The sequence below is a fragment of the Truncatella angustata genome, assembly GCF_020726525.1.
Source record: "Truncatella angustata strain MPI-SDFR-AT-0073 chromosome Unknown BKA67scaffold_1, whole genome shotgun sequence".
Taxonomy (NCBI): domain Eukaryota; kingdom Fungi; phylum Ascomycota; class Sordariomycetes; order Amphisphaeriales; family Sporocadaceae; genus Truncatella; species Truncatella angustata.
Window position 1 is genome coordinate 2,515,231 of NW_025763381.1, and position 22,249 is coordinate 2,537,479.

Genomic DNA, 22,249 nt, shown 5'->3' on the forward strand with positions numbered 1-22,249 from the left:
ACATGAGTCGGTCGCTCAATTGGCCAATCACATTTGCAGTCTTGGAAGCCCTGCATACCCTGCTAGATCCCTTCCTGTCGTCAAGACTGCATGTGCAAGAGACATTAGTGACCGAATATCGCAGAGCCCAAACATGATTTGTGATTTGTAGAAAAATATAATGCCTCAAACATCCTTACTGGACGGTTCCAGACGAGGTTGGGACTGTCTCAGAAGCTATGTCTGGCTGTTACAACGTAAGGTGCAGCCTGAAGTCAGTTATCTGGGGAATGGTGGGGCAAGGATGACGTCCTCACCATGCCTATCGATAAGAGCTGAGGGCCTCTTAGGAAACCAGTAAGCCTTGAGCTAAGTTGGAATGTGCCGTTCCCTGGTGCAATTGTGAGTATCTTTAATATGGCTTAATTCACCTGATTTCGAACATAAAGAGGCCTGATATAGATTTGATACTTGTACTTTTCAGTCAAGGCAAGGGTAAGGGGCCCTTGTGCGCGGAACTTAATAAATTCTCGGCAGCTTCACGAGGTGCTGTTGTTCGGATCTATCTTTGCACGACATTGATGAGCTGCGAGGATGGTGGTTAGAGGAAGCAACGAAACTAGGGTATGGTAGACGTTGGGGTTTATAAACTAAATACATATCATACCTCTTGGTTGTTCTCGGCTTGTGCAAAATACGTCAGGCATGAATTAGAAGTATACAATGTCTCCCCACATGTCACATAGAAGCGATGGAGTGACGGTATCGAACACTTCATCCATTGAACTGATGCCTGTGAGCATTGTGCCCACCCTAAAAGTGTTCTTCTGTATAACAAACACGAACATTCTTGAACGGAAACCAGTAAGACTAAGATCTGCTAAAGACGGTCAGCCCGCATGTACAGATGTTGTAGATGATGCTATTCAAAGATGTTCTCTATCTGGTCTTGCAATATTTCCTACTGTTTACGAAAACGGAAATCTCTAAGCTAATTCTATGGCGTTATTAAGTTCGTGTCTGTGTTAAGTGCCGGTCCACATGATTCTTCAGCAATAAAAATGTGTCCAATTACTTAGTCAGCCATCAGTGTCAACGCATAGCAAAATCTTGTGGAGAGGGAAATGGTCTAGTTGAGCTGGAACCATTAGATATCAGGCGCTCTAATAAAATCGGCATGGGATAACCTGGTTTTTCTTCGCGAATGTACCAATTCTACTGTTCACTGCTTGGCGGCTCAACTAGAGAAGTACATAGTGAATGAGCCAATTACTACGAGTAAGTAAAATCTAATAACACCCCCGCTACCACCTGTTTCAACTACTCTTGATAGACACGTCACATACCGTGATCAATAGTAGTCTATTAATTGGAAGTGTGATGGAACGGTGTGGAACAGAACTATCCACTGTTCCACTAATGACTACCTAAAGTTGTTGCCCTAGGTGCGTACCTGAGGCATCCATTAACTCTTCACCAAGAATGGTCAAGTACACATTGGCACCGGACAACAGATTATCTTCAGCCCTTAGGATTGCTGATTATAGGATCGTGGTAAATTGGTTGCTTCGACTCCGCCTAATCGCAAGATCATCTCGAGCCATGAACTCATACACAAAATTGGACATTCCCACAGCCGCCATTTGTGCTGTCAACTCTTACTTGGATTTTGCCCATTTCCAATCTCAATAGGACGGTGTTCATGAGTAACCTGTTTCAGCCACTGGCACTCTGGACTTATACCAACCGAGCACGCAGTACATTATTCCCTATGTTCTGAAAGTACATAATAAACTACGAGGTTTCCGACCAGATTCGGCAATGAATAAACGTTATAGTAAAAACGAAAATAAAATATACATCCCTGAGTAACTATTTGTTATATCTGTATTCCACTACGGATATATGAAGCTGGCAAAACCAAATCACAATGAGATGGCACGAATGAGTTGAAAAAGCTTGCCCAAATACGCGAAACCATCATCTGTAACGAGGTCACGGATCTTGAAGTGCAACATTATGGTGAACGTTATTTTTGCAATACCCGACCGTGGCTACCAATATATGAATCTCCCTTTGGTTGGGTTCCTTAGGAGGGAGAGTGAGGAGGAGCCTCTGAGTGTTTGACAACACGGTCCTGGAATAGTATCGAGTTTACGAGCTCAGCATGCTCAACTGGTTTGGAACGCTTGCTGGATACTCTACACAAGTCAAGGTTTCTCACCGTATGTCTTTAGGGCACGTATTGTCGAGTGAGACTCTGCGTACTTGGTCGGGGGCCGCTTATAGACATGGTATAAACCTGTGATTGCCAGTCCTTGCGAAACGCAACAAGTTTTCATTCCAGATGTGGAAACTGCAACTGGATCAAGGATAGTGGTAAAACTGAGTCTTCACATGACCGTTCAGGGAAACGGGAGGATCGAGTTGACAAACACCTCTGAGTGATCCGGGGAAAGCGTGGGGCATGCACGCTTTTGACGCTAGACCAAAGCAGTAGACAACCAGAATGGTATTGAAGCGTCATGGGTTCTCATAATATTCTATCATTAGAGCAAGTGTCATGGATGGGCCAATAGCCACATGAGGTATCCCGAACCTTAAGATAAGGGGTCTTTAGATAAGGACAGGGAATGAGTGGGATGTCTACCCGAAGTGGTCATGGAAACGACCGCTACTGTAGGTATGAATAGCGGCGGTGTGCATGATTGTGAGGCTAGAAGGGCAACATGCCACCTCCCGGCCATTGATTCAGTATCAACGTGAGTAGAGGGATACCTCAAGTGGCAATTGGCTGACACGAAATCATCGATAGGTCGCACACTTACACAAGCACAAGTGTGATGGAGGAAGTAGGGTACAGAGATTCTGCGGAACACGGGATATTACCGATAATGCTGCAGCTCGCAGTAAACGCCACAACGAAGCTCATCTGTTCCCATTACAACTGAACGGCCTTTCAGATGGCCGTTACCCAGTAGAAGTCTAGAGTCTAGACGTCCCGCAGTAGGTGGGTTGACCTGGATCTTGTTTCCAAGATTTGTCGTTTTTGAGAGAAAGCCCCAGGTTTGTCAATCGGAGACAGGGGGCCTCCTGAGCGACCAACAGGGGCTTTAGCGTGGGGCATTCTGCACCCATACAGTAACAAATGATTCGATTGCAGCGCCAAATCATACATATGTATGTACACCCAGCTTCTCTGCCGTGGTGAGCGAGGCAGATGACGCGCACTATAACTCCAACTAAGTGAAAAAGCAATGGAATCAATGAGGGCAGACCGAGCAAGCGGTGTGCCATTTTGTCGAATTGGTGCACACCACTAAGGGTCCGGCTGTGTTGCATGACTTGCGGTTTGATCAAGGTTGGCGTAGTCCATATGTACCCGGGTTGACATTCAAGGAAAGGATGGAGCATGCAAATTTGCTGCGCACCAGACGAGGCGCCTGCTTGCTCATTATGGAGTCTGCAACAAGTTCATGGAATGTTTGACAAGAACCTACTACAACGACTGCATACGAATGAACGCCTGGAACAAATGATTGTATATCGATCGGAACTGTGAAGAATCGTGCTGTGGTTTCGCTAGTGGCCAGGGTTGACTCTGGTAGCTCTCCCACTACTGCACGTGTGCTGCGACTGGGCAGCCGCTAATGGTCCCCATATTGCAATCTGCCTAGGTTAGTCTAGGGGCTTCACGTTTGTCAACGTTAATCTAACTCATAACATGGACCCCAAGAGATATATTGGCAGAGTATGGGCGTCTCGCTTTGGGTTGACCTTTTAGCTGCAACCTCTGACTTCCAATGACCCTCGGGTTTGAAGTGTAACCACCAGTGTTACGATCATCGTGCGGACATATCTGACGTTTACAGGTTTGCAGGCGTTGTATACATTACATCTGCACTCATCGAATGTTGTAGAGGGTTACAGCTTACACACGCACGCGCACCGCTGCTAATGGGCTGCATTAAAGCTCACCAAATTAGGAAGCAATTGGCTCCCTCCAGTGGCCCACCACAGCAGCTTCCTATCCCTGTTTCATGCAGTTTCCTGCAGCATATCGGCGGTCCGAGGCCCTCAAAAGGACCCAAGGCCGTGACTGCTACTGTACTGCAAGTAGCGTATGTCCACTGATTCAAGGATCGTCACTTTCATCCTCTTTTATTAGTGCTGACCCGCCTAGCATTGGACTGGGTTGGATTCTCTAGTTTCCGCATATCGCGGTGCGTGTTCTGTCCGCAACCTTTGTACGCGACAAAGTTGAATGCTGCTGCTCCCGAAACCCTAATGCGATTATAAACGTCTGAATTGTCCTAGGGCCGGGGACAGAGTTCGCCATGACGACTCAAGCGCGTGAGATGTTGTCAACGCTGCTGCGGTCCAACAGTGACAGGCTGCGTGGTCAAGACAAGGACAGAAGACGCCCCGTCGAGTCTTCCATGTTCAACTCGAATCCCAACACACCTTCTCCGGGCCCAGCAAGCCGTCGCGAGTATCTCGAGCCTCGCCATGCCACAGCCGACTTTACGGAAGCCGAGGACGAGGACGAGGACGAGGAATTCAACGAGAGACGGGAAGATGTAGGAGAGCTCCCCAGATTTACACGACATAGGCATGATGGTGGCCCACAAGACGCAGATGGCCGAAGAAGCTCGGCGACAATGATACCATTGTTCTCTGCAAGTCATTTAGGTGAGCTGAGACAAGCCGCTTTGTAAACACGGCACACCCTGAAAATACTGACAGATGTGCCTGCAAGACTCCCTGCCCATCTATAGCCTCGTCCACTCGATACGAATCATAGTTCAGACAAGGACGGAAACAAGCTTAACATGGGAACAGCTAAAGTCGCCTCAAGTATCGCAATTCCTTGTTAAGCCTATGCAACAGCAGATCAGAAACACGCATCTCAATCGAGCAACTTTATATGCCTTGATGGCAAACTGTCTGGGCTTCAAGACAGAGAGCGAACTTTATCCAGCGAATGCAGGCACGAGCAGCACGAGGGCCAAGGTTTGCGAGCTGCTTGCTTTGAAGTTGTTGAAGGAGTACAACACGAGAGAGCTTATCGATGCCCTGTCCTACGACTTCTATCCATTACAAGGCGCTCCAGACAATGGTCCTCGGGGCCCAAAAAGTCAACAAGCAACGGCGAGAACATCTACCCTGGAAGTAGCCATTCGGGCCTCGGCTAAGCATTTCCTCTCCCATCCTCTTGTGGTCCAACAGCTCGAAGCTATCTGGAACGGCTCCATTAGCTTTTACTCGTCCGCGGACCAGCTACATCGCAAGCCCCCAACCCCCAAGACGCCTAGGTCACCCGTAGAGAATGGTGCCAGATCTCCTATGAGCAGAGAGCCGGCTGATGCGAGGACTCCGCTTCTTCGGTTTGAAGCGCCAAGCGTCAAAGAGAACGAGGGACGAGGTCGGGGAGAACAGCTCCCGCTTTTCGAAGTACCTATCAGGCGGACTGTGGCCCTCTACAATCCTCACAACGCCTCTCCTATGAAACTATCTAGGCTGCGAGTTCCTCGTTATCGGCAGTTCTTCTCGACCTGCTCCCTGTTTATACTTATATGCCTCTACCTCGCCGTCCTTGTGGAACGTTCAAATCGTATTACCTCGCTAGAGTTGGTCTTCTGGTTTTGGAGTGCCGGATTTATGCTTGACGAGGTTGTCGGTTTCAACGAGCAGGGGTTCTCCCTCTACATCATGAGTTTTTGGAACATCTTCGATATAGGCATCCTGCTGCTCTTGGTAATATTCTATTGCATGAGGATATACGGCGTCTTTCTCGTTGAAGCTAAGGGCTGGAACGATATGGCGTATGATGTGCTGGCTGCTAATGCAATCCTGCTTTTGCCCCGTATGTTCAGTGTGCTTGATCACTACCAATACTTTTCGCAGTTGTTGATAGCCTTCCGGCTGATGGCTGTGGATCTCGCTGCCGTATTCATTTTGATCATGATCAGCTGCTCTGGATTCTTTGTATTCTTCACCCTGTCAAGAAACAACCATGATGCTGGCGATGTAGCCTATAAGATCTTCCAGATTCTCATGGTAAGCCCCTCGATCCTAGCAGTGCGAATTGCTGTTCAACTCTTGAAATTGAAAATAATGCCCATTGTCAAACCGAGTCTATCAAGACAAACACGCTAATTTTCCGTCTTTTTCCAGGGATTTACGCCAGCTGCCTGGGATGTGTAAGTCTAGTGCTTGTGCTTCACCTTCATTTTCGATTGTCGCTAACATGTCACAGTTGGCCGGAGTATAATTACTTGGGACGATTCCTCCTGGCTTCGTTCCTTGTTATCTGTCACTTTGTGGTGGTGTAAGCACTCCAAATTCTTGTATCCATTGTATCGTTGCTCATAGTTCTTTTTAGCACTATTCTTATCACAGTCTTGACGAATTCTTTCACTGCCATTGCCTCCAATGCCCAACAAGAACATCAGTTCCTGTTCGCAATTAACACAATCTCAATGGTGAAGAACGATGCTCTTTTCAGCTATGTGGCGCCAGGCAACATTATTGCCTGGCTGTTGATGCCACTGAGTTATGTTATGCCTATGCGGGACTTCGTTCGGATGAATCGAACAGCCATCAAACTCACTCACTGGCCGCTATTGTTTGTCATCTTCTGCTACGAAAAATACATATTGGCATCAGATATTTACGAGCCGACGGATCTAGTCGACAACCAAGCGCGTACTCGTACCCGTTCACGACTGATATCCTTTGCCGATCCGGCTTCGAGAACCGCTTTGTTTAGTCCCCATATCGGAGCTCGTGAGGGGTCTGTCGTTGGGCAGCAAAAGGATCAGGCTTTAGCAGAAGTTTTTTGGCGTGTGCCAGATGCGAACACCTTTCGTCAGCAGCGTAGGCAGGAGAGGAGAAAGTCGCAGACCGCAATCCGCAACTGGATGGAACAGAATGACACTGAAGAAGGTGCACCGTTGTCGCACTGGCCAACTATGGATAGTCGCAGAAGTGGTGGTAGTAGATTCGCAAAAAGGTTTAGGACGGTATCAGACGTTAGGTCGGCCGCGAGCGATCCTGCCGATTTGATGTCGAATAGTGGGTTTCCCTCTGCTGGCCGATTTAGAACCTTTGACGGACGCTCCCCTGGGCAGCAGCCGGAAGATAAGGACCAAACTGACGCAGATGGGGATGATGAACTGGTCACGAACGATGAAGACGAGGATGAAGTTGCAACAGAAGATCCGAGAGGTTCGAAATCACGCCGAGTGGAGGAAGATGAAGAGGACTATTTCACCACTCCGATTGCCTCACGCTTTGGTGTCTTGGCTCCAGCCTCACTTACGTCCACTCGCTCGTCCGTACCGGCAGCAATAGCCTCACCTCGAGGGGGCCGCCGGCAAGGCATGCACAGCCGTACAATGTCAACTAACACAATACTCTACGCGCCACAAGAAGTCAGGGATGCTCTAGCAAACGCTGAATCAGAATCCGACCAGCCAGTTACGTCTCGTTCTCGACCCTTAAGCAGTCGCCAAACTACAGTTGCCCCGACCCCTGTGTCCAGCGGAACTCGCTCGCCACGTCGGTCTGTTTACATACAGCCACCCGTGAGACCTCGCCCAATACCTTCAAAGACGGCACCCGACCGTCCACCGGTACTCAGCGCTCCAGCAAACCGTCGCCACGCACCGCTTACGGATGATATGGACATGAATTCGGAGTTGGGCCTGGACACTAGCAATGTGGAGGCATTCAGCGGCGTGCCGGCCTCGTTTCAGACCCAAATGGCTTGGGCTACGGGCCAGCTCAAGGGTCAAAATCGGAAGGCACAAGATCGAGAGGATTCTGACCGCCTAGCCCGCCTCATGCTCGCGAAAATGAAGGCCCTCGAAGAACGATTTGATAACGTGGCTCGCGAGATTCAAGCAGTACGTACCGTGGCCACGGCGCATAACTCCGGTGACGACAGAAGCTCTAGAGCTGGAAGCGGCACAGGCACTGTGGCCATAGAAATTGCGTCTAGAGATAGACGACGTCCTACGACAGCATATAAACGTCCGACGACACAAGGTGACCGAAGCCATCCGGCCAGCGGTGTGGAGGATAGACCGGTCTTGAGTAGGAGGAATACAAAACAGAGACCCAGGATAAAGGAAAGGGCAAAGCGATCGCTCGCTCTACCGGAGACAGCGGCGACGATGAGAAGGATGCACCAACTCTAAGAAGGAGAGGGAGTTCGTTTTGATCTCGACTGATAATCCTTCCCGTATTGCATTGTTTTGTAGACTGCATAGGGCCCTTGATCTCCATGAGTCGGGTCGCAACGAGCGATGCTGTCATTGCACTTCCCGCATCACGATATACACTGCTAGCCGCAGTCAGTGGCACTTGAGCCCGAGCATTTGGCTTTGTTGTTCTGCTCCGTACATGATCTGAGCTATGCTTTGTTCGTGCTTTACTGTCGATTATACAGAATCAGGGGGCTGGAGATACCACCGGTTGATACTGGTGTGTCGGACTGTGCGGCATTCGTTGTAGTATTATACCATATATATCTAGCAAAATAGCAGGCGCTATAGTAAAAAATATATGGACAGAATGAATTAAAAGTAAGTAGCATCATTTGATAAGGAAAATTGAAAATAAAATTCAAGTAACACCTACATATCCCGAATCAAGCCCGCGATCATCGCCGTTCTACGGTATACTCTTCCCTGTCCGACTTCTATCTCAAACCCCATGCCATCGAAAACTCAGCCGCCCCCTGTATGTAGGATCCCAAAATTGGTCACCGAGATGTACCAGCCCTTTTCCCTTTGTGCCACAAAATCTCCGCCGTCGATGGCTTTCACGACCCCCAGGTCCATGTCCGTAACCAATTACACTTCGAGCCGCGACAAACCTTTTTTCAGATTCCGCCGCCACTCCGGTCGACACTGACGTAGTAGGCGCCCTCGGCCTTCTTCTGCGCCTGCTCGTTCCTTCTCATGGAGTTGTTTTTGGCATAGAAGATGAGGCCGATGCCGGTAGCGGCGAGGGCGAAGACGGCCAAACCGGGACGACGACTGTTTGCGGTGGATATCGAGAGTCAGCACGTATTTCTTGTGTGTGTATATATATATTTGGTCTCGGGAGTGACAATTTTGTAATTGCAAGGCCAAGCAGCTCAGGTCACGGGCTGAGGCCAGAACCTTGCCGCGCCCGCTCCCCCCCAAAAACCCCCTCGCATGAATGATGTAAATGCCAAAAGAAGAGAGGCCGAGGCACTTACACGGAAGAGCGTGCCCCTGCACCACCGACGTTGGGTCTCACGGGATCCATGCTGGATTTATTCTCTTTCTTGGTCTGCACGTTGGAATCAAAAGGTTTCTAGCAGCACGTTTGCTTGCTGGAGCTTTCGGCAGGAGGAGGAAACCCGGACGACGAGATCTTTAGAATGAATAGAAAAGAAAAGGGTCGTGGTTCCGGTCCCGACTAGCGGTGTGGTTTCTTTGGATTGTAAATCACGGCGGTATAGAGTTTCAAGGGAGCAAATGCGAGTGGCACAGCTTCCAGCGGGTCAAGTTGCGGATCACGGAACTACTCAGTTGCGTGTTTGGTAGTGAAAGAAGACAAGAGGAACAAAAAGGAGAGAGCAGGAAGGATAAACTGGATGGGAAGCACGACGGATCAGATGAGCGAGAGCTCCCCGGCAGTTCTTGCGCTTTATGTCATACAACTCTATCTGTTAGTCACCACTGCTCATGGCATCACAATCGCACCAGCAGCAGCTTGCACACCTTCAGTTACCGTCCCAAGCTCCCCGATCTCTTTGGGGAGCTTGCACTCCACTATAGCGATCATCTAAACCACTTCAGGCCAGGTGGCACGCGACACCGGCCGGGGTAGCTCGTGGCGGGGAACTCCCCCCCCCTTAGAGACCCCAGTAGTGTATAAGTATTTTTGTGGTTGGGATTGAAACAGACGTGGACGCCAGAACGTGACTTTGGGTAGAGCTCCAAAGAGAGCTTGATGATTGGGCAGATGCAATGGAGGTGGAAAGCTCGCGCCGCCGCTAGCAGAGCTTATTAGGAGGAAGCCGATAGATAGCAAGACCCCTGGGCGGCAGGTTGGTAACGGACCATTGAACAATCCTGCCACTGATCATTCGAGACCCCAATATGATCATCAGAGATAGGCTTTGAGGAATCTGTAAGAGGATGAAATTGCTTTTAGGTGGAGATACTGGCACAATCAGCACGTGTTTTTCTAATTATCTACTCCTAAACCACAAGTGTTATAGCTTCCATCAATACGTGTAGTCTGAGAAACGCATCAGTTCAACCCATTACATACGACACAAGTAAGGCCATACAGTAGACGACTATCTCTCGGATGGTGTTTTCCCTCATTACTGGCGACATAAGCTCTATGTATCTGCTAGGGCTCCATAATAAAGCCGGGCAGCTTCCATTTCTGGAATGTGACCAGGCCCTAGTATACATGTGTTAAACAATAGCAAATAGGTATCATCGCAAATAGCAGACCCGATCACTCTACGCTCCCATGACCGTCCACTCCCATCAAATCAATTCCTCAAACGCCGTATCCGTGTACTGCTTAGTAGCATTTCCTGCTCACGAAAAGGGGTGCTGTGTCCTATATGACACAGCCACAATTGACCCGAGCCCAATGCACAGGGGTAAGGCAAATCCCAGGATACATCATGTCGGTATATGTGCACAGAAACAGCCACAAATGTGCAATACGTGTTCTCTTCCGATATTGCTTTGATCAAAAATCGTCAAAATCTGCGTCCTGTTCCGAACCTGGTTCGGCATCAGGAAGAGGGTTTTTGCGTGGTCGCCCGCGGGGACGGGCTTTTGAATCAGACCGAGCCCGCTTCTTCTTGCCTCCAGGTGTGTTCGAGGCTTTTCTCTTGCGGCCCCTCGTCTCGCCGTTCACTGTATCCCCATCATCATCTTCAGCTTCAGGCGTCCTTGGGTCACCATCCGCGTCCATGTCCTCGTCATCATCACCAACCTTCACCTCACTGTCCACGTTGATGAGATCGACGAAAGTGCGGCAACCCTCGATCATACGCTCTCGTGTAGTCAGACTGCTCATAATATGATCCATGTCCTCCCAAAACTTGTCTCCAGTGACACCTTGAGATTTCACGGGAGCTTTGTTGGGATCTTTAACGCCGGCCTTGACTTTGATATCGCGATTGGCCTTCAGGTTATACAAACGTCGAAGGTGTGTCCGTCCTTCCCAAACCGCGAGCAGAACCATGGCCCCAGAGGTAAGTTGACGAAGCTTCTGGGTGTCAATTTGTGGTTCGACAAGCATACCAGGCTCAGACTCCCCATTGATCGGCTGTTGTGGCGCTAGAAGTGTGTCTACGCGGAGTTGAAACACGTCCGACTCAATGGACTGAGCGATACCTGTTCCGATATTAGTCACTAGTTTCTCCATGCTCGTGACTAATGCTTGTAGCTCGTCTATAGCTGCGAATTCGAAGAAGGCGATATTCTCAACGATGAACCGGGAGAATTCGACATGTTCTGGTATTGGTTGGCTAATATCCAAGGCCGATGGGTCGAATTCGACTTGACTAATAAGCTTGTCAAAGAACCGCTTTCGATTTTTGCCTTTGCTCATCTTGAGCACGTCAAGCAGGAGATGGAGCTTTGATGTGAAAGGGTCGGTAGTGGCACCACGAGGGTCCTTAATAATGTCACGTTGATACAGAAAAACAGATTGAACAGCCTTTGCGTATTCACGCTCTATGACTGTCTCATGCTTCGCATGCAACGAGCGGTGCTCCTGGTATGCGAGTTCGGATACTTTGAGAAGAGGGCAAGTCTCGAGCGTAATAAATGTGATCCCAGTCTCCTTGGGATGAACCAGACCTTGACGGTTGATACTGGCCAAGACTTCCGTTGCCAGAAAAGCGTGTTCATCTTGTGTTGCCAGGGTGATCCGGATAATGTCTTTGAGGAATCTGACGGTGGTGGCACTCGCGACATCGTCAAAACTGGTCGATCCCATAACCTTCAAGTCTTTTTTAACAAGCTCCTTGGCATCCTTGACAGCCGCAGAAGCTAGCTCGGAACGTTGCTCTTCCGTAAACAAGAACTCTTTGAAGGAGCGGAGGACCATAGACTCGAGGGCCGAGTTTTGCTCGTCAAACGCTTGCTGAAATGTAGTGTACACATTCACAGCTACGAAGTTCCTAGGATTCGACTGGCAAACCAAGCCCATGGCGTCAAGAGCAGATTTTCGTACGTCAGCTGGCTGCGATGGACTAGCAAAGGGTGCAAGGACGTCAACCATGAGTTTTGACACTGGGCCTCCGGACCACTTCGAAAATTGTGCCTTGAATAATTGTTCATGGCTGTCGAGGTTGCAATGCTTTCCCGCCATCCCAACAATGAGCGAGTAACGGTCAAACTGTCTGGTCTTCTGCTGATCAAGAGGAGCTTTGACAGACATGGCTCGAATCTTCTGTACGCCAACCAAGCTGGAGCAGACGAGGCGGGCTAAATGCTCAGAAGTTCCGAGAAGACCACTAACGATCCACAGGCAAGCGATCACATCATCCAGAAGCGCTCTTGTGACCTTGGAAACAGCCGGCATCAAATCCTTCCGAATATCTGCGAGGAATTGCGAATGGACGGTAGTCACCTGGGGTAGTACTCTGCGGTAGATGGCGACAACTGCTCGTGAGCTCGTAAGATCCTCATTCGACCCGACATTTGAAATGCGTGGTTGCAGCATTCGGATCTGCTCAAATGTAAACAACTTCGGGTCTGCTTTGGCAAATATCATCAATACCTGAAGCGCATCTTTGCCGGAAGGAATCGATGGGTCGTCTGAATCCGGATTATGGATGAGATCAAACATACTGGCAACCAGCCGGATGCATACTTGTGCGTTGGCGTCTGCAAGTTTGTTCTGCGGCGCCAGTATGGCCTGAAAGACTTTCTCGACAGTGGTGGACGAGTTGTTTTGCTTCACAGTTTGAATCATGAGAGATATGTGATCTGTCAACGACTGCCTGTACGCAGTTGAGTCGTCTGCCTTGTAGAACGGGGAAATCCAAATCTCTTCGATCATCTGACGCGCTAATTCGCGTACGCTCTCATCAGGATCTTGGCAACGATGCAGAAGCCCATTAGAAATGTTGCTTCGAACTTGCTTGTTCTCGTTGCCAAGATAGATGTCCTTCGCCAGTTTCATGGCTCGTTTTCGCACTCCAACACCGGAGTCTAGGAATCGTTGAATGACTGTAGGTATCATTTTCTCCTCCAGAGCAGGTCGCATGCTGATACACTTGCCGATGAGGCTGAGAGCGGAGTCGCGGACTTGCGGTGAAGGATCATGGGAGCATTGTAGAACCATATCAATGACGGAGCTATCGCCATCGAGAATGGATGGATCTGTATCAAGTACCGAATTGACACTTTTGAGACTTCTACTGCGGACTGTTGCAGCATCCGTAGTCATTGATTGCAACAGTATGTTTAGTATGCCCCGGAAAGAGTCGCAGAAGGGGGATCGGAGTAATATGATAGAGTGGGAGAGCTTAGCGTGATTGGCAACAACCGATTTGAAACTGTACTCATTCGTGAGCCATCTACGATCATCCACCATATTGCGTAGTCGGAAAGCTGATCGGCCGTACTCAGAATCCTGCTCTTCTGACTCCTCTCTGCCCTCCTCATTGTAAGCATTGCACAACTCTACAGCCCAGTCTGTAACCAAATAGGATGTGGCACTTCTTAAGTGAGGGTCCTCTTTCACTCGGTCCTCAAGGTATTCTAGAACCACACGGTATGGCCCAAGCCAACTGATCATCTTCTCTGGCGAGAATCTGCGCTCCAGCACCATGGATGTCAAATCGGCAAGCCAACGCCCGAGATCATCAGCATCACTACCTTCGAAATTGCTGGCAACCTTACGAACATGAGACCGTAACTTAGAGATTGCAGCAGCCATATTCCCTAAGAGTTCCAGGGCCATGTTCTTTGCAGGCGCGGCAGTTTTCTCGCCCTTCAGAAGTTCCAGCATCATGATCATTGAGGTTCGCAGAAGTAGCTCTGCAGCGGGCCAGTCCGGTGAATCCAGGCACAGATTGAAATCTTCCATGAAATTGTCCAAGAGGTTGCGATACGGTGTATCGCCAGTCTTGGTGGACTTTTGAGCGCGCTTGACTAAGAAATTGATCACGAACGAAGCGTTGCGACGAGCTGTCTCGAAGAGCGGGGTAGCAACGCCCTTCAGTTCCTGGATTGCTTCGCCATGCTGCATGGCAGCATGGTCATCAGTTTTGACCGGATAAATTTGGTTGGAGAGCTTGCTCCGATCTGCAGATGACTTGTCCTTGTCATCTTCGGCACTTTCCAGAGACTCAATGATCTGACCGCTAGCCGAACTGCGTCCCTCGATCTTTCCAGCGCTGGCTTGAACTAGTCGCATGATCAATGCCGAGACCGGCTGAATGCTGCCTCCATCGGAGAGCTTGAACTGTCGTGAACTTTGCTTAGCCTTGGGGAGCTTCTCCAAGGATGTTAGGATGTCTGTCAGAATGCCTTGTCTTTGAGATGGATTGGCCAAGAAGATCTGGCAAAGCATGTCCATGGCGACCAAGCGAAGTCCGTCAAATTTCTGTACGCCAACTATCGAGTCCCTTTCTGAAAGTGCACTGTCGACGAAGATGAGCTGCGACGATGAAACCTCCAGGCCGTTGATGACATCTTCTGAAAGATCGATGCCAGAGATCAGGTTCGTCATCAAAGCAAAAAGCTTCTGGCAAGCCGTAAAGATCACCCCAATGGCTTTCTTCTGTGCCGACAGATACTTGAACGAACCATCTTGAGCCGAATTGCGCATCTCCGCAATGGGCACAACAATATCGTCCATAACGGATCTGAAAAGGCTGAGTCCTCGTTGGATCAAACCTTCAGAATAAAGCTTCTTCTCTTCGCGGCCTCCGCCCATGATTGTAAGGGCCAGCCGCGCGGCCTTGAGGCCAGCTTCGACATCTGGTAACTGCTTCAGCCATTCATTGACACTTACTTCTCCCCATGATGGATCGATTTTGATCTCCAAGGCGTCAGCGTGTTTTAGTGATGGATCACAGAGTTCTTGGATCTTCTCCAGATCCTCAAAAGGCACCACTCGAAAGCAGTCCAGCTCAAACGTCCTTGAAATCAGCCTTGTGACTCTATTGTAGGCTGCAACGGTCATCGTGGGTTCGTCATCCAGAGTCATGGAGATCCAGGGGTTGGCACTCTTGGAACTGACAGCCAGATGTTCCGCGTTGCAGATCTCTTGAAGACATCTCTGTAGCTCTCGGAGATGAGCATCTGCTCGGTCTCTGTTATTAAGATTACCATCAAGCAGCTCGTCATTACCCTGATGCTGAGCATATCTGCGTTTTGTGGAAAGATTTGCAGGTGCGGTTGCGGAATCATCAACGACCATGTACTCAGATGCGTTGAAGCTTGCAGCTGGCAACTCGATGCGAATTTGAGACTTAGGAACCATAGGAACCGTAGGCGCCTGATAACGATGAGCGTCCTTGGGAGGCACATGTGGGATGTCCTCCAATGGAGTTTGGGATTTGGATTGGGAGTTGTGTCTGGAATATGCCTGATGGCTTGCTTCTGGGCTAGGTTCAATGCTGGGACGCCTCCCAGCTACTGGTCCGGAATGTGCCTGTACTGGTTGTGGGGTTTTCAGAGGACCTGTTAAAGGCATCGTCTGGGGTTGAGCAGTGGCCGATTTCGCCACAGGGCGATCCTGAGGGTCGGGTTTTGGCGAGCTGTAGATGGCGGCGGCAACGTCCAAATCCTTTCGAGCGGGCAAGTGAACTTCGATGCGGGCAATGTTTTTTGCTACGGCCTGGGCGTTGAGCGAAGCTGGGTTGTGCTTGACGACCTTGACCAAATCCTGCTTTCGGGCCTTGGGCGGTGACTTTTTGGGCACCTTCGGGGCCATTGCAGCACCATTGACATTGCGCAACTGCGGCTTTGGCGTATCTGAGGCTGGATGGCTGAATTCGATGCTGGTATTCTCGTAGATCATTCGTGCAAAAGGCGACAACCCGTTAGTGAGACTGTTGTGTGAACCGTTGCTTGATTTGCCAACATTGGGTGCGGTCTTGAAATTACTGCAAGAAACAGTGTGTTAGCATGAGTGGTCAGAAACAATCCCTATTCGCGCCGTCCTGGACAGTGCAAACAACAGCTGTCCAGGAGCAGAGAGAGAACATGGCCAACAGCAAACAGATCCACTCACAACAGTGTAATCTTTTCAGGCTTTAGAAGATTCTGTACATATTCCAAGCTTCCTTCGAGTCGTCTCGAACTGTTCGGGTTCTCTGCCTCCTTGTTCAGAGCGTCATAATCCTCGTGAGAAACCAGACCGAGGACAGGCGGTGCGATATGGCCGGACCCAATGGTGGGGTTATTGATTATTTCTACAGATGACCAAGGTCAGAAGATTGCTGGCCCGGAGGGTTGGGTTTTGAGTAAGTGGAAGGGGAATGAGAAGTTGGAAAGCTCTGGGAGCACGTTTTCGAAACTGCGTGCCTTCAACTTCGCAAGGAAGGCACGCAAGTTGGGTTTGCCGTTGGCAGTCGCACTTACCAGACTCGAAAGGAAAGATGGTGGTAAAGGGTGTATATGGTAGCGCCTCGTCCAAGGTGTACGGTCTTGCATGGTTCTGCTCCTCCCTCTTGGCCTGGGCCTGAGGTGGTTGAGGTTGTTGCAGCGCACTGGGATCGATGAACTGTTGCTGCTCGTAATGCGGCGCAAAGCCATTCTGGTCGCCGGCTCTTGGATTCGCCATTTTCTCCGAGTCCCGGGACACCTCCCGCACTTCCCTCCTCAGTAGATTGACCAAGAGCTTATCCTGCCGCAAGTATGGCGGGCATTGCAGTAGTCCTTCTTCCCCTTGTGGTGATGCAAGATGGTGTTGTGTTTGCCATGCGCGTCGGTGGGATGTCTTGTCTACGGTTGGTAGTCGGACGGGATGGGACGTGTCTAGATGTCACGGCGAAGTTTCGAGCACATTATATGGTTCGCGTGTTTACGCGTACGCCAGGCTTATTATTCCGCTCGTACGGTGTTTGGATGGAGGGGCCAGGGCCGCCAATGCAGGTGAAGCCGTAAGCTGGAGGTTTGGAGTTGGACTGCTCTTTGGCAAACCCAGGACATTCCGAGGAAGACAAGACACCACAAGATTCGACCAAGGGAAGTTGCGACAGCCTTGCGCTAGCGCTAGTACTGTGTAGAAATCATGCCTAAACATACTTACTTGTACGTACGTTCGTACGTACGCCGCACGGGGCACTGTAATGAACACGGGCTCAAGATGGTACTATGTAACCTAAACCTTAGTCTATGTAGGTATCTAATCTAGCCTAGGTTAGGTATCTACATGGCAGTCGCACATGCCTGAGATGCCATACATACTTGTAGGCGTGCTGTATGTAGGTATGTAGCACTCTGGACCACCCCCTGACGTTGCGTACTTGGTACTGTTTGGTAAACTCCTCAGTGGAGGATTTATTAATAAGCTAGGGGTCAGTGCGGGTGCTTGTACAGAGAGAGCTCCTTGTCAGTGGTTTCTTGAAAGTTCCGGCCGATAAGACAAGGATAGGCATAATGATCTCCTAAACAGCCGGAGCCCGAACTTTTGGAGACTGGTTGCCAAAACTTTTTTGAGTACTTATAGTCGCTCCCTCGCATTCACAATTCAAGCACATTCCGTCCAAGCACAAGATACGGCCTCTCAGCACCCGCATCTAGCCTCAAAATGACCTCTATCGGTTCCTTGGTCTTTTGCAAGGACTGCGGCAACCTTCTGCCTGCCTCCAGAGGCAATGCGAAGAACATCTTGAAGTGCGAGTGCTGCGATGCTGAGAACCGAGGTATGCCCAGTTGATCGTCGATCCCATACATGACTGTCGACGATACTGACACACCTTTCCTGTCAGACTCGCATTTTGGAACTATCATCACGAAGAGCAAGCCCACCGACTTTCCTTCCCTACTCCGCGAAAAGCTATCTACCACGCAGACTGTTGAGCGATACAAGGTCCAGACTGAGGCCTTGATCCAAGAGACCTGCGAGAAGTGTGGTCGGAAAGAAGTCAGATTCACCAGCGTGCAACTACGTAGTGCCGATGAGGGCGCAACTAACTTCTACACATGCGAGTGTGGTCACAAATGGAGTCAAAACAACTGAAAGCGCTGCTTTTGGTGGAGGATGCGGCAGCAACTATATTCAGCTACGACCAAACGACCAGATACCCAATTCAAAACCATAAATGCACTGCCAATCTCTATTTTTGATGCCTGATATCATACAACGCTCAAACGCCGACCGACCTTGGTCCAAATCAATCAATCAACCAATCACCTCGTTCATGCCGCCGTTGCGGCCTTGGCCGCCTCGGGGATCAGAGCATATTCGGCTTGGCCACTTTGCTCGTAATCCACCATGTCCAGTGCGACGATGACAGACTCGCGCACGACCTTCTCCTTGTCGTGAAGGAAGCGCCTGAGCACCTCCTCGACGCCCTCCTCCTCGCCCAGACTACCAAGTGCCTCAGCAGCTTCGTGGCGGACCATGCTGGCCTCCTCCGTGTTGCTCAAAGCTTCGGTCAGGGCAGGGATCGATGCGGGGTGTGATAGTTGACCAAAGACGAATGCGATCTCGTGGCGGAAGAGGGCAGACGAGTCTGCGAGACCCTTGGCAAGAGCGTGGACTGCAGGCACGGCTGTAGGTAGATCGGGAGGCGACGCGAGGTCGCGCAGGGCAAACATTGCTCTGTATCGTAGGAAAAGAGGTGCGCTTGTGTCCATGAGAGTCTTCTCGAGCTCTTCCACCGTCTGTGATGACTCGGCCATGGGAGGGGCAGGGTCGACAGACGCAAAATCACTACTTGATGTTATTACGTGTACAAAGCAGGGAAGTAAGTACCACTTTGGAGGCTTTTGTGAATAGACAACAATCAATCATATCGGGCCTGTACAAACCTTTGGCGCAACTTCTCTCTCTTTCTCTCCTCTGAGTTCTCCCACTCAATGCGATCAATGGCAAGCTCGCACGTCTCAGTAATGACTACATCCTCGCCCTCCTTGTCTCTGAATTCCTTTAGAAGTGTCAAGCTGTCCAGATCGCCCAGAGCGCCCAGTGCCTCGGCAGCCTCATGTCGGCACATGGTGTCCTCGTGTAAATCTGAGAGCACGACGCGCAACGGCTTCGCAGCGACCGGATTACCGGATTGACCAAGACAGTAGGCGAGCTCATGCTTCAACAGTGCCGAGGGAGATGCGAAGCCGGCGGCAATGGCATCGATGGCCTCTTGGGACTCGGCAGGCGTAGCGGCGTGCCTTGCGATGTGCTTGAGCGAGAAGAGCGCCCGGAAACGCAGGGGGAGCGGGGTGGCCTCGGAGCACAGGGACTCGCGCAGGCTTGCAGTCGTTGTTGCATGGGCGTCTACGGTCATTTTGGCAAGACTGCTTACTGTATCTCTGCTACAGAAATGTCGTTTGACGAGACTGTTGTGTGTTGAGTTAGAGATTGTGCGATTTAGACCTAGAGCAACGAGATCTAGCTTGTGCCTGAAAGATCGGGGGCGCATTTGTCTCAAGAATCCCCCGCTATGGAGCCTGCAACTTGGGGGGGTTTTTTTTGGTTTTTTTTTTTTAATGGAGGGGCAGAAGTATCTTATCTTATCGTCAAGATCAAAGTAGAACCAGCTAACGAAGCAAGAGTATAACGCCGGTGACCGCTCGAGAAACCCCCAGACACGCTAACAGATCTACATCGAATCACGCATTGGAAGTGCTGTTTGTGCTGCGCAACGATCATGAGCGCAAATTCAAGCACAAATTCCAAGATCTGACGGATCTAACATCCGGTCGATTAGTGTAGCTGGTTATCACATCGGATTCTGAGTAATGCATTCACTCGTGCATTCCGGTAACCGGGGTTCGAATCCCCGATTGACCTGAGATTTCTCAGAACTTTCTTTTTTGGGCGTTGAGTTTAGTATATGTTTTTATTCTTAAGCATGGTCTTGACTGGTTCATGATGTACGTTTAGTACTCATTCACCACTGAGACGGGACTAACCGACCCTTTGTTTACATCCTCCTCGACCTGCATTCGTCATTTGCAATTTATAATATACTATATACCACGACTATATTAGACAGAGAGAAAAAAGAAAACTTGGTTCTTCCAACTAGTTTTGTCGCTAAATTGAAATCACTCGCTACGAGTTGTTGTTGAACGATGCGCTTCGAGCGAAATTTCATTTAGTACTTCGAGCGCAGAATAGTCCAGTGCTCACCAACAAAAAGAGAAAAAGGTTTGTGACACAATTGCAATACTGGAGGGTCGCCGGGTTCCACCAGTCTTTTCTGGTTCCAATACTCTGCATACTGCTCAGCGTATGGTGATTCAAGGCTCCTCTTCATCACAACGACATAATCGAGCTAGTGTGTAGAATTGTCTTGAGCATGCATGCACTTACAGAAAGCAATAATCACCCGTAGAGTAACCAGAGTGGGCTCCACATTCCGCAGGTAATTAGTGAGTGGTATGCGTCATGCACCTGAGTCACCTGTCGTCGTTCGTTTGTGGGCCTATCTATGTATACTCGAGTAACATTACAACCTTTTCCCTGCTACAGCCACATACATAGTCGAGCAATCAACTCAATCACCAACTGAATGCAGCCTACATTGAGTCCATTTCTCAGGTCAACATCCATGATGGCTCTCCACGCCGCAAAAGACACCTCGAAACTCATCTGTAGGTGCCCCGTTGCAGCCCCTCACAAGCAGACAAGAAAGAGACTCACAAGATTACTGTAGTTGCACCAGCTGGCCAAGCTGCTCATGGTCAAGCAGAGCAGTTTACCAAGGGGCATCTGACTCGCCCCGATCTGGATCCATCGTCTCCCATCCGCCAATTTCACACTTGGTTTGCGAATGCACAGCACGCCTCGTCCGGCGTGGCGCATCCCGAGACATGCACACTTTCCACGGCATCCCTCCCGTCCGGCCGCGTGAGCGCGCGTATGGTTTACCTCAAGGAGCTCGACGACAAAGGCTTCGTGGTGTACAGCAATTTTGGGACCAGCAAAAAAGCAGCAGATCTGGCGACAAATCCGTGGGCCAGTCTGACTTTTTGGTGGGAGAGCATGGAGCGACAGGTCAGAATCGAGGGCAAGGCAAGTAGACTGACAAGCGAAGAAAGCCAGAAGTACTACGATACCAGGGCACGCGGGAGTCGTATTGGCGCTTGGTCGAGCCGGCAGAGTCAGGTATTACAGCCGGAGGGCGAGGGTGATGATGGAAGGAAGCAGCTAGAAGGCTGGGTTGCGGAATCCGAGGAGAGGTTTAAGAATGAGGACAAGATTCCAGTCCCAGAGTTTTGGGGCGGTTTAAGAATTGTGCCAGAGTCAGTGGAATTCTGGCAGGGTCGAGAGAGCCGTTTACATGATCGCTTTGTGTATGAGAGCAAGGCAGAAGGCAAGAACGAGTGGAGCTTGGAAAGGTTGAGTCCATGAACTGGGTTTGTCAAGTTTGCCGCAATCGGAAGGACAGGTGTGGCAGTGCACTGGGTCAAAAGTCTTCAAGGAACAAATTATCTTGTCGAGATAAGCAAGCACCAGAAGCAACAGTACTCTCGCTACGATTTCTCAGCTTCACCTTGACTATCACCAACACTCAACAGGTCTGTGCTAATGAATGGCTTTACGTCCACCTGATTACCTTCGTCTCGGTTTTACGGCCTGATTTAGCCTCCAATAGCATATACGAATGGCTGTGTGGTCCCAACCTTGCATGCCATGGGTCCTGTACTCGTCCATCATTGATGCAGTGCGTGCATGGCCTACGGCAGTGTTACCGAGATGGATGCAACACGAAACTTTTCAGCACAGGGAAGGTTGCGTTGATTTGTGAATCATCACTGCACATTGCGACTAGGTTAGTGTGGGAGCGAAAGAATCCGGCCGCCAGGTGGACTTGGCACAAAGCGGAGCGGAAACTACTATGGTTCAGCAGATCCGCTCATCTACTCTGCGGTGATGATCTTTAACGACTGCGTAAATGCATCCAATCCAAGCAAGTCGGTGCATTCCCTTTTTCCTGCAGAAAAGGTCTGCGCAATGCCTTTCCCCCCTAATGGTGCATTTGTGCCCTACTGGGCCACCAGGTCCTTTGCCCGTATCGAGTTGAGATCGGCGATGGAGATCGTGGCTGCCCTTGGCGTCC

General features: G+C 50.0%; 8 protein-coding genes and 1 non-coding gene across 9 annotated transcripts; 5 read left to right on the top strand and 4 right to left on the bottom strand.

The window, feature by feature from the left end:
- Window positions 1-134: 134 nt before the first annotated feature.
- BKA67DRAFT_545276 (uncharacterized protein) lies at window positions 135-652 on the top strand. The gene has a single exon (XM_046101319.1). The coding sequence runs from the start codon at window positions 161-163 to the stop codon at window positions 338-340; it is 180 nt and encodes a 59-aa protein (XP_045963785.1). The 5' UTR covers window positions 135-160; the 3' UTR covers window positions 341-652.
- A 3,766-nt stretch (window positions 653-4,418) lies between these two features.
- Window positions 4,419-8,183, top strand: BKA67DRAFT_510761 (uncharacterized protein; the record flags this gene model as incomplete). The annotated part of the gene is made up of 5 exons (XM_046097352.1): window positions 4,419-4,671; window positions 4,739-6,039; window positions 6,157-6,182; window positions 6,239-6,310; window positions 6,365-8,183. 5 exons carry the CDS (start codon window positions 4,419-4,421, stop codon window positions 8,181-8,183), a joined length of 3,471 nt encoding a protein of 1,156 aa, XP_045963786.1.
- Window positions 8,184-8,869: 686 nt separating this feature from the next.
- On the bottom strand, window positions 8,870-9,282 carry BKA67DRAFT_652880 (uncharacterized protein; the record flags this gene model as incomplete). The annotated part of the gene is made up of 2 exons (XM_046106242.1): window positions 8,870-9,026; window positions 9,233-9,282. 2 exons carry the CDS (start codon window positions 9,280-9,282, stop codon window positions 8,870-8,872), a joined length of 207 nt encoding a protein of 68 aa, XP_045963787.1.
- Window positions 9,283-10,734: 1,452 nt separating this feature from the next.
- Window positions 10,735-16,035, bottom strand: BKA67DRAFT_509439 (sister chromatid cohesion C-terminus-domain-containing protein; the record flags this gene model as incomplete). The annotated part of the gene is made up of 2 exons (XM_046097240.1): window positions 10,735-15,528; window positions 15,652-16,035. 2 exons carry the CDS (start codon window positions 16,033-16,035, stop codon window positions 10,735-10,737), a joined length of 5,178 nt encoding a protein of 1,725 aa, XP_045963788.1.
- Window positions 16,036-16,105: 70 nt separating this feature from the next.
- BKA67DRAFT_545280 (uncharacterized protein) lies at window positions 16,106-17,254 on the bottom strand. Its single transcript, XM_046101320.1, has 2 exons — window positions 16,599-17,254; window positions 16,106-16,429 (listed from the first exon to the last, which is right to left on the bottom strand). Exons 1-2 carry the CDS (start codon window positions 16,798-16,800, stop codon window positions 16,245-16,247), a joined length of 387 nt encoding a protein of 128 aa, XP_045963789.1. The 5' UTR covers window positions 16,801-17,254; the 3' UTR covers window positions 16,106-16,244.
- Window positions 17,255-17,769: 515 nt separating this feature from the next.
- Window positions 17,770-18,201, top strand: BKA67DRAFT_652882 (transcription factor S-II; the record flags this gene model as incomplete). Its single annotated transcript, XM_046106243.1, has 2 exons — window positions 17,770-17,884; window positions 17,951-18,201. The coding sequence occupies 2 exons, from the start codon at window positions 17,770-17,772 to the stop codon at window positions 18,199-18,201; spliced, it is 366 nt and encodes a 121-aa protein (XP_045963790.1).
- A 179-nt stretch (window positions 18,202-18,380) lies between these two features.
- BKA67DRAFT_652883 (deoxyhypusine hydroxylase) lies at window positions 18,381-19,468 on the bottom strand (the record flags this gene model as incomplete). The annotated part of the gene is made up of 2 exons (XM_046106244.1): window positions 18,381-18,897; window positions 18,996-19,468. 2 exons carry the CDS (start codon window positions 19,466-19,468, stop codon window positions 18,381-18,383), a joined length of 990 nt encoding a protein of 329 aa, XP_045963791.1.
- A 413-nt stretch (window positions 19,469-19,881) lies between these two features.
- Window positions 19,882-19,974, top strand: BKA67DRAFT_t9. Its single transcript has one exon. It is a non-coding gene; the product is annotated as a tRNA-Gln (tRNA).
- A 766-nt stretch (window positions 19,975-20,740) lies between these two features.
- BKA67DRAFT_529801 (uncharacterized protein) lies at window positions 20,741-21,540 on the top strand (the record flags this gene model as incomplete). Its single annotated transcript, XM_046099134.1, has 2 exons — window positions 20,741-20,780; window positions 20,843-21,540. The coding sequence occupies 2 exons, from the start codon at window positions 20,741-20,743 to the stop codon at window positions 21,538-21,540; spliced, it is 738 nt and encodes a 245-aa protein (XP_045963792.1).
- Between the last annotated feature and the right edge of the window lie 709 nt (window positions 21,541-22,249).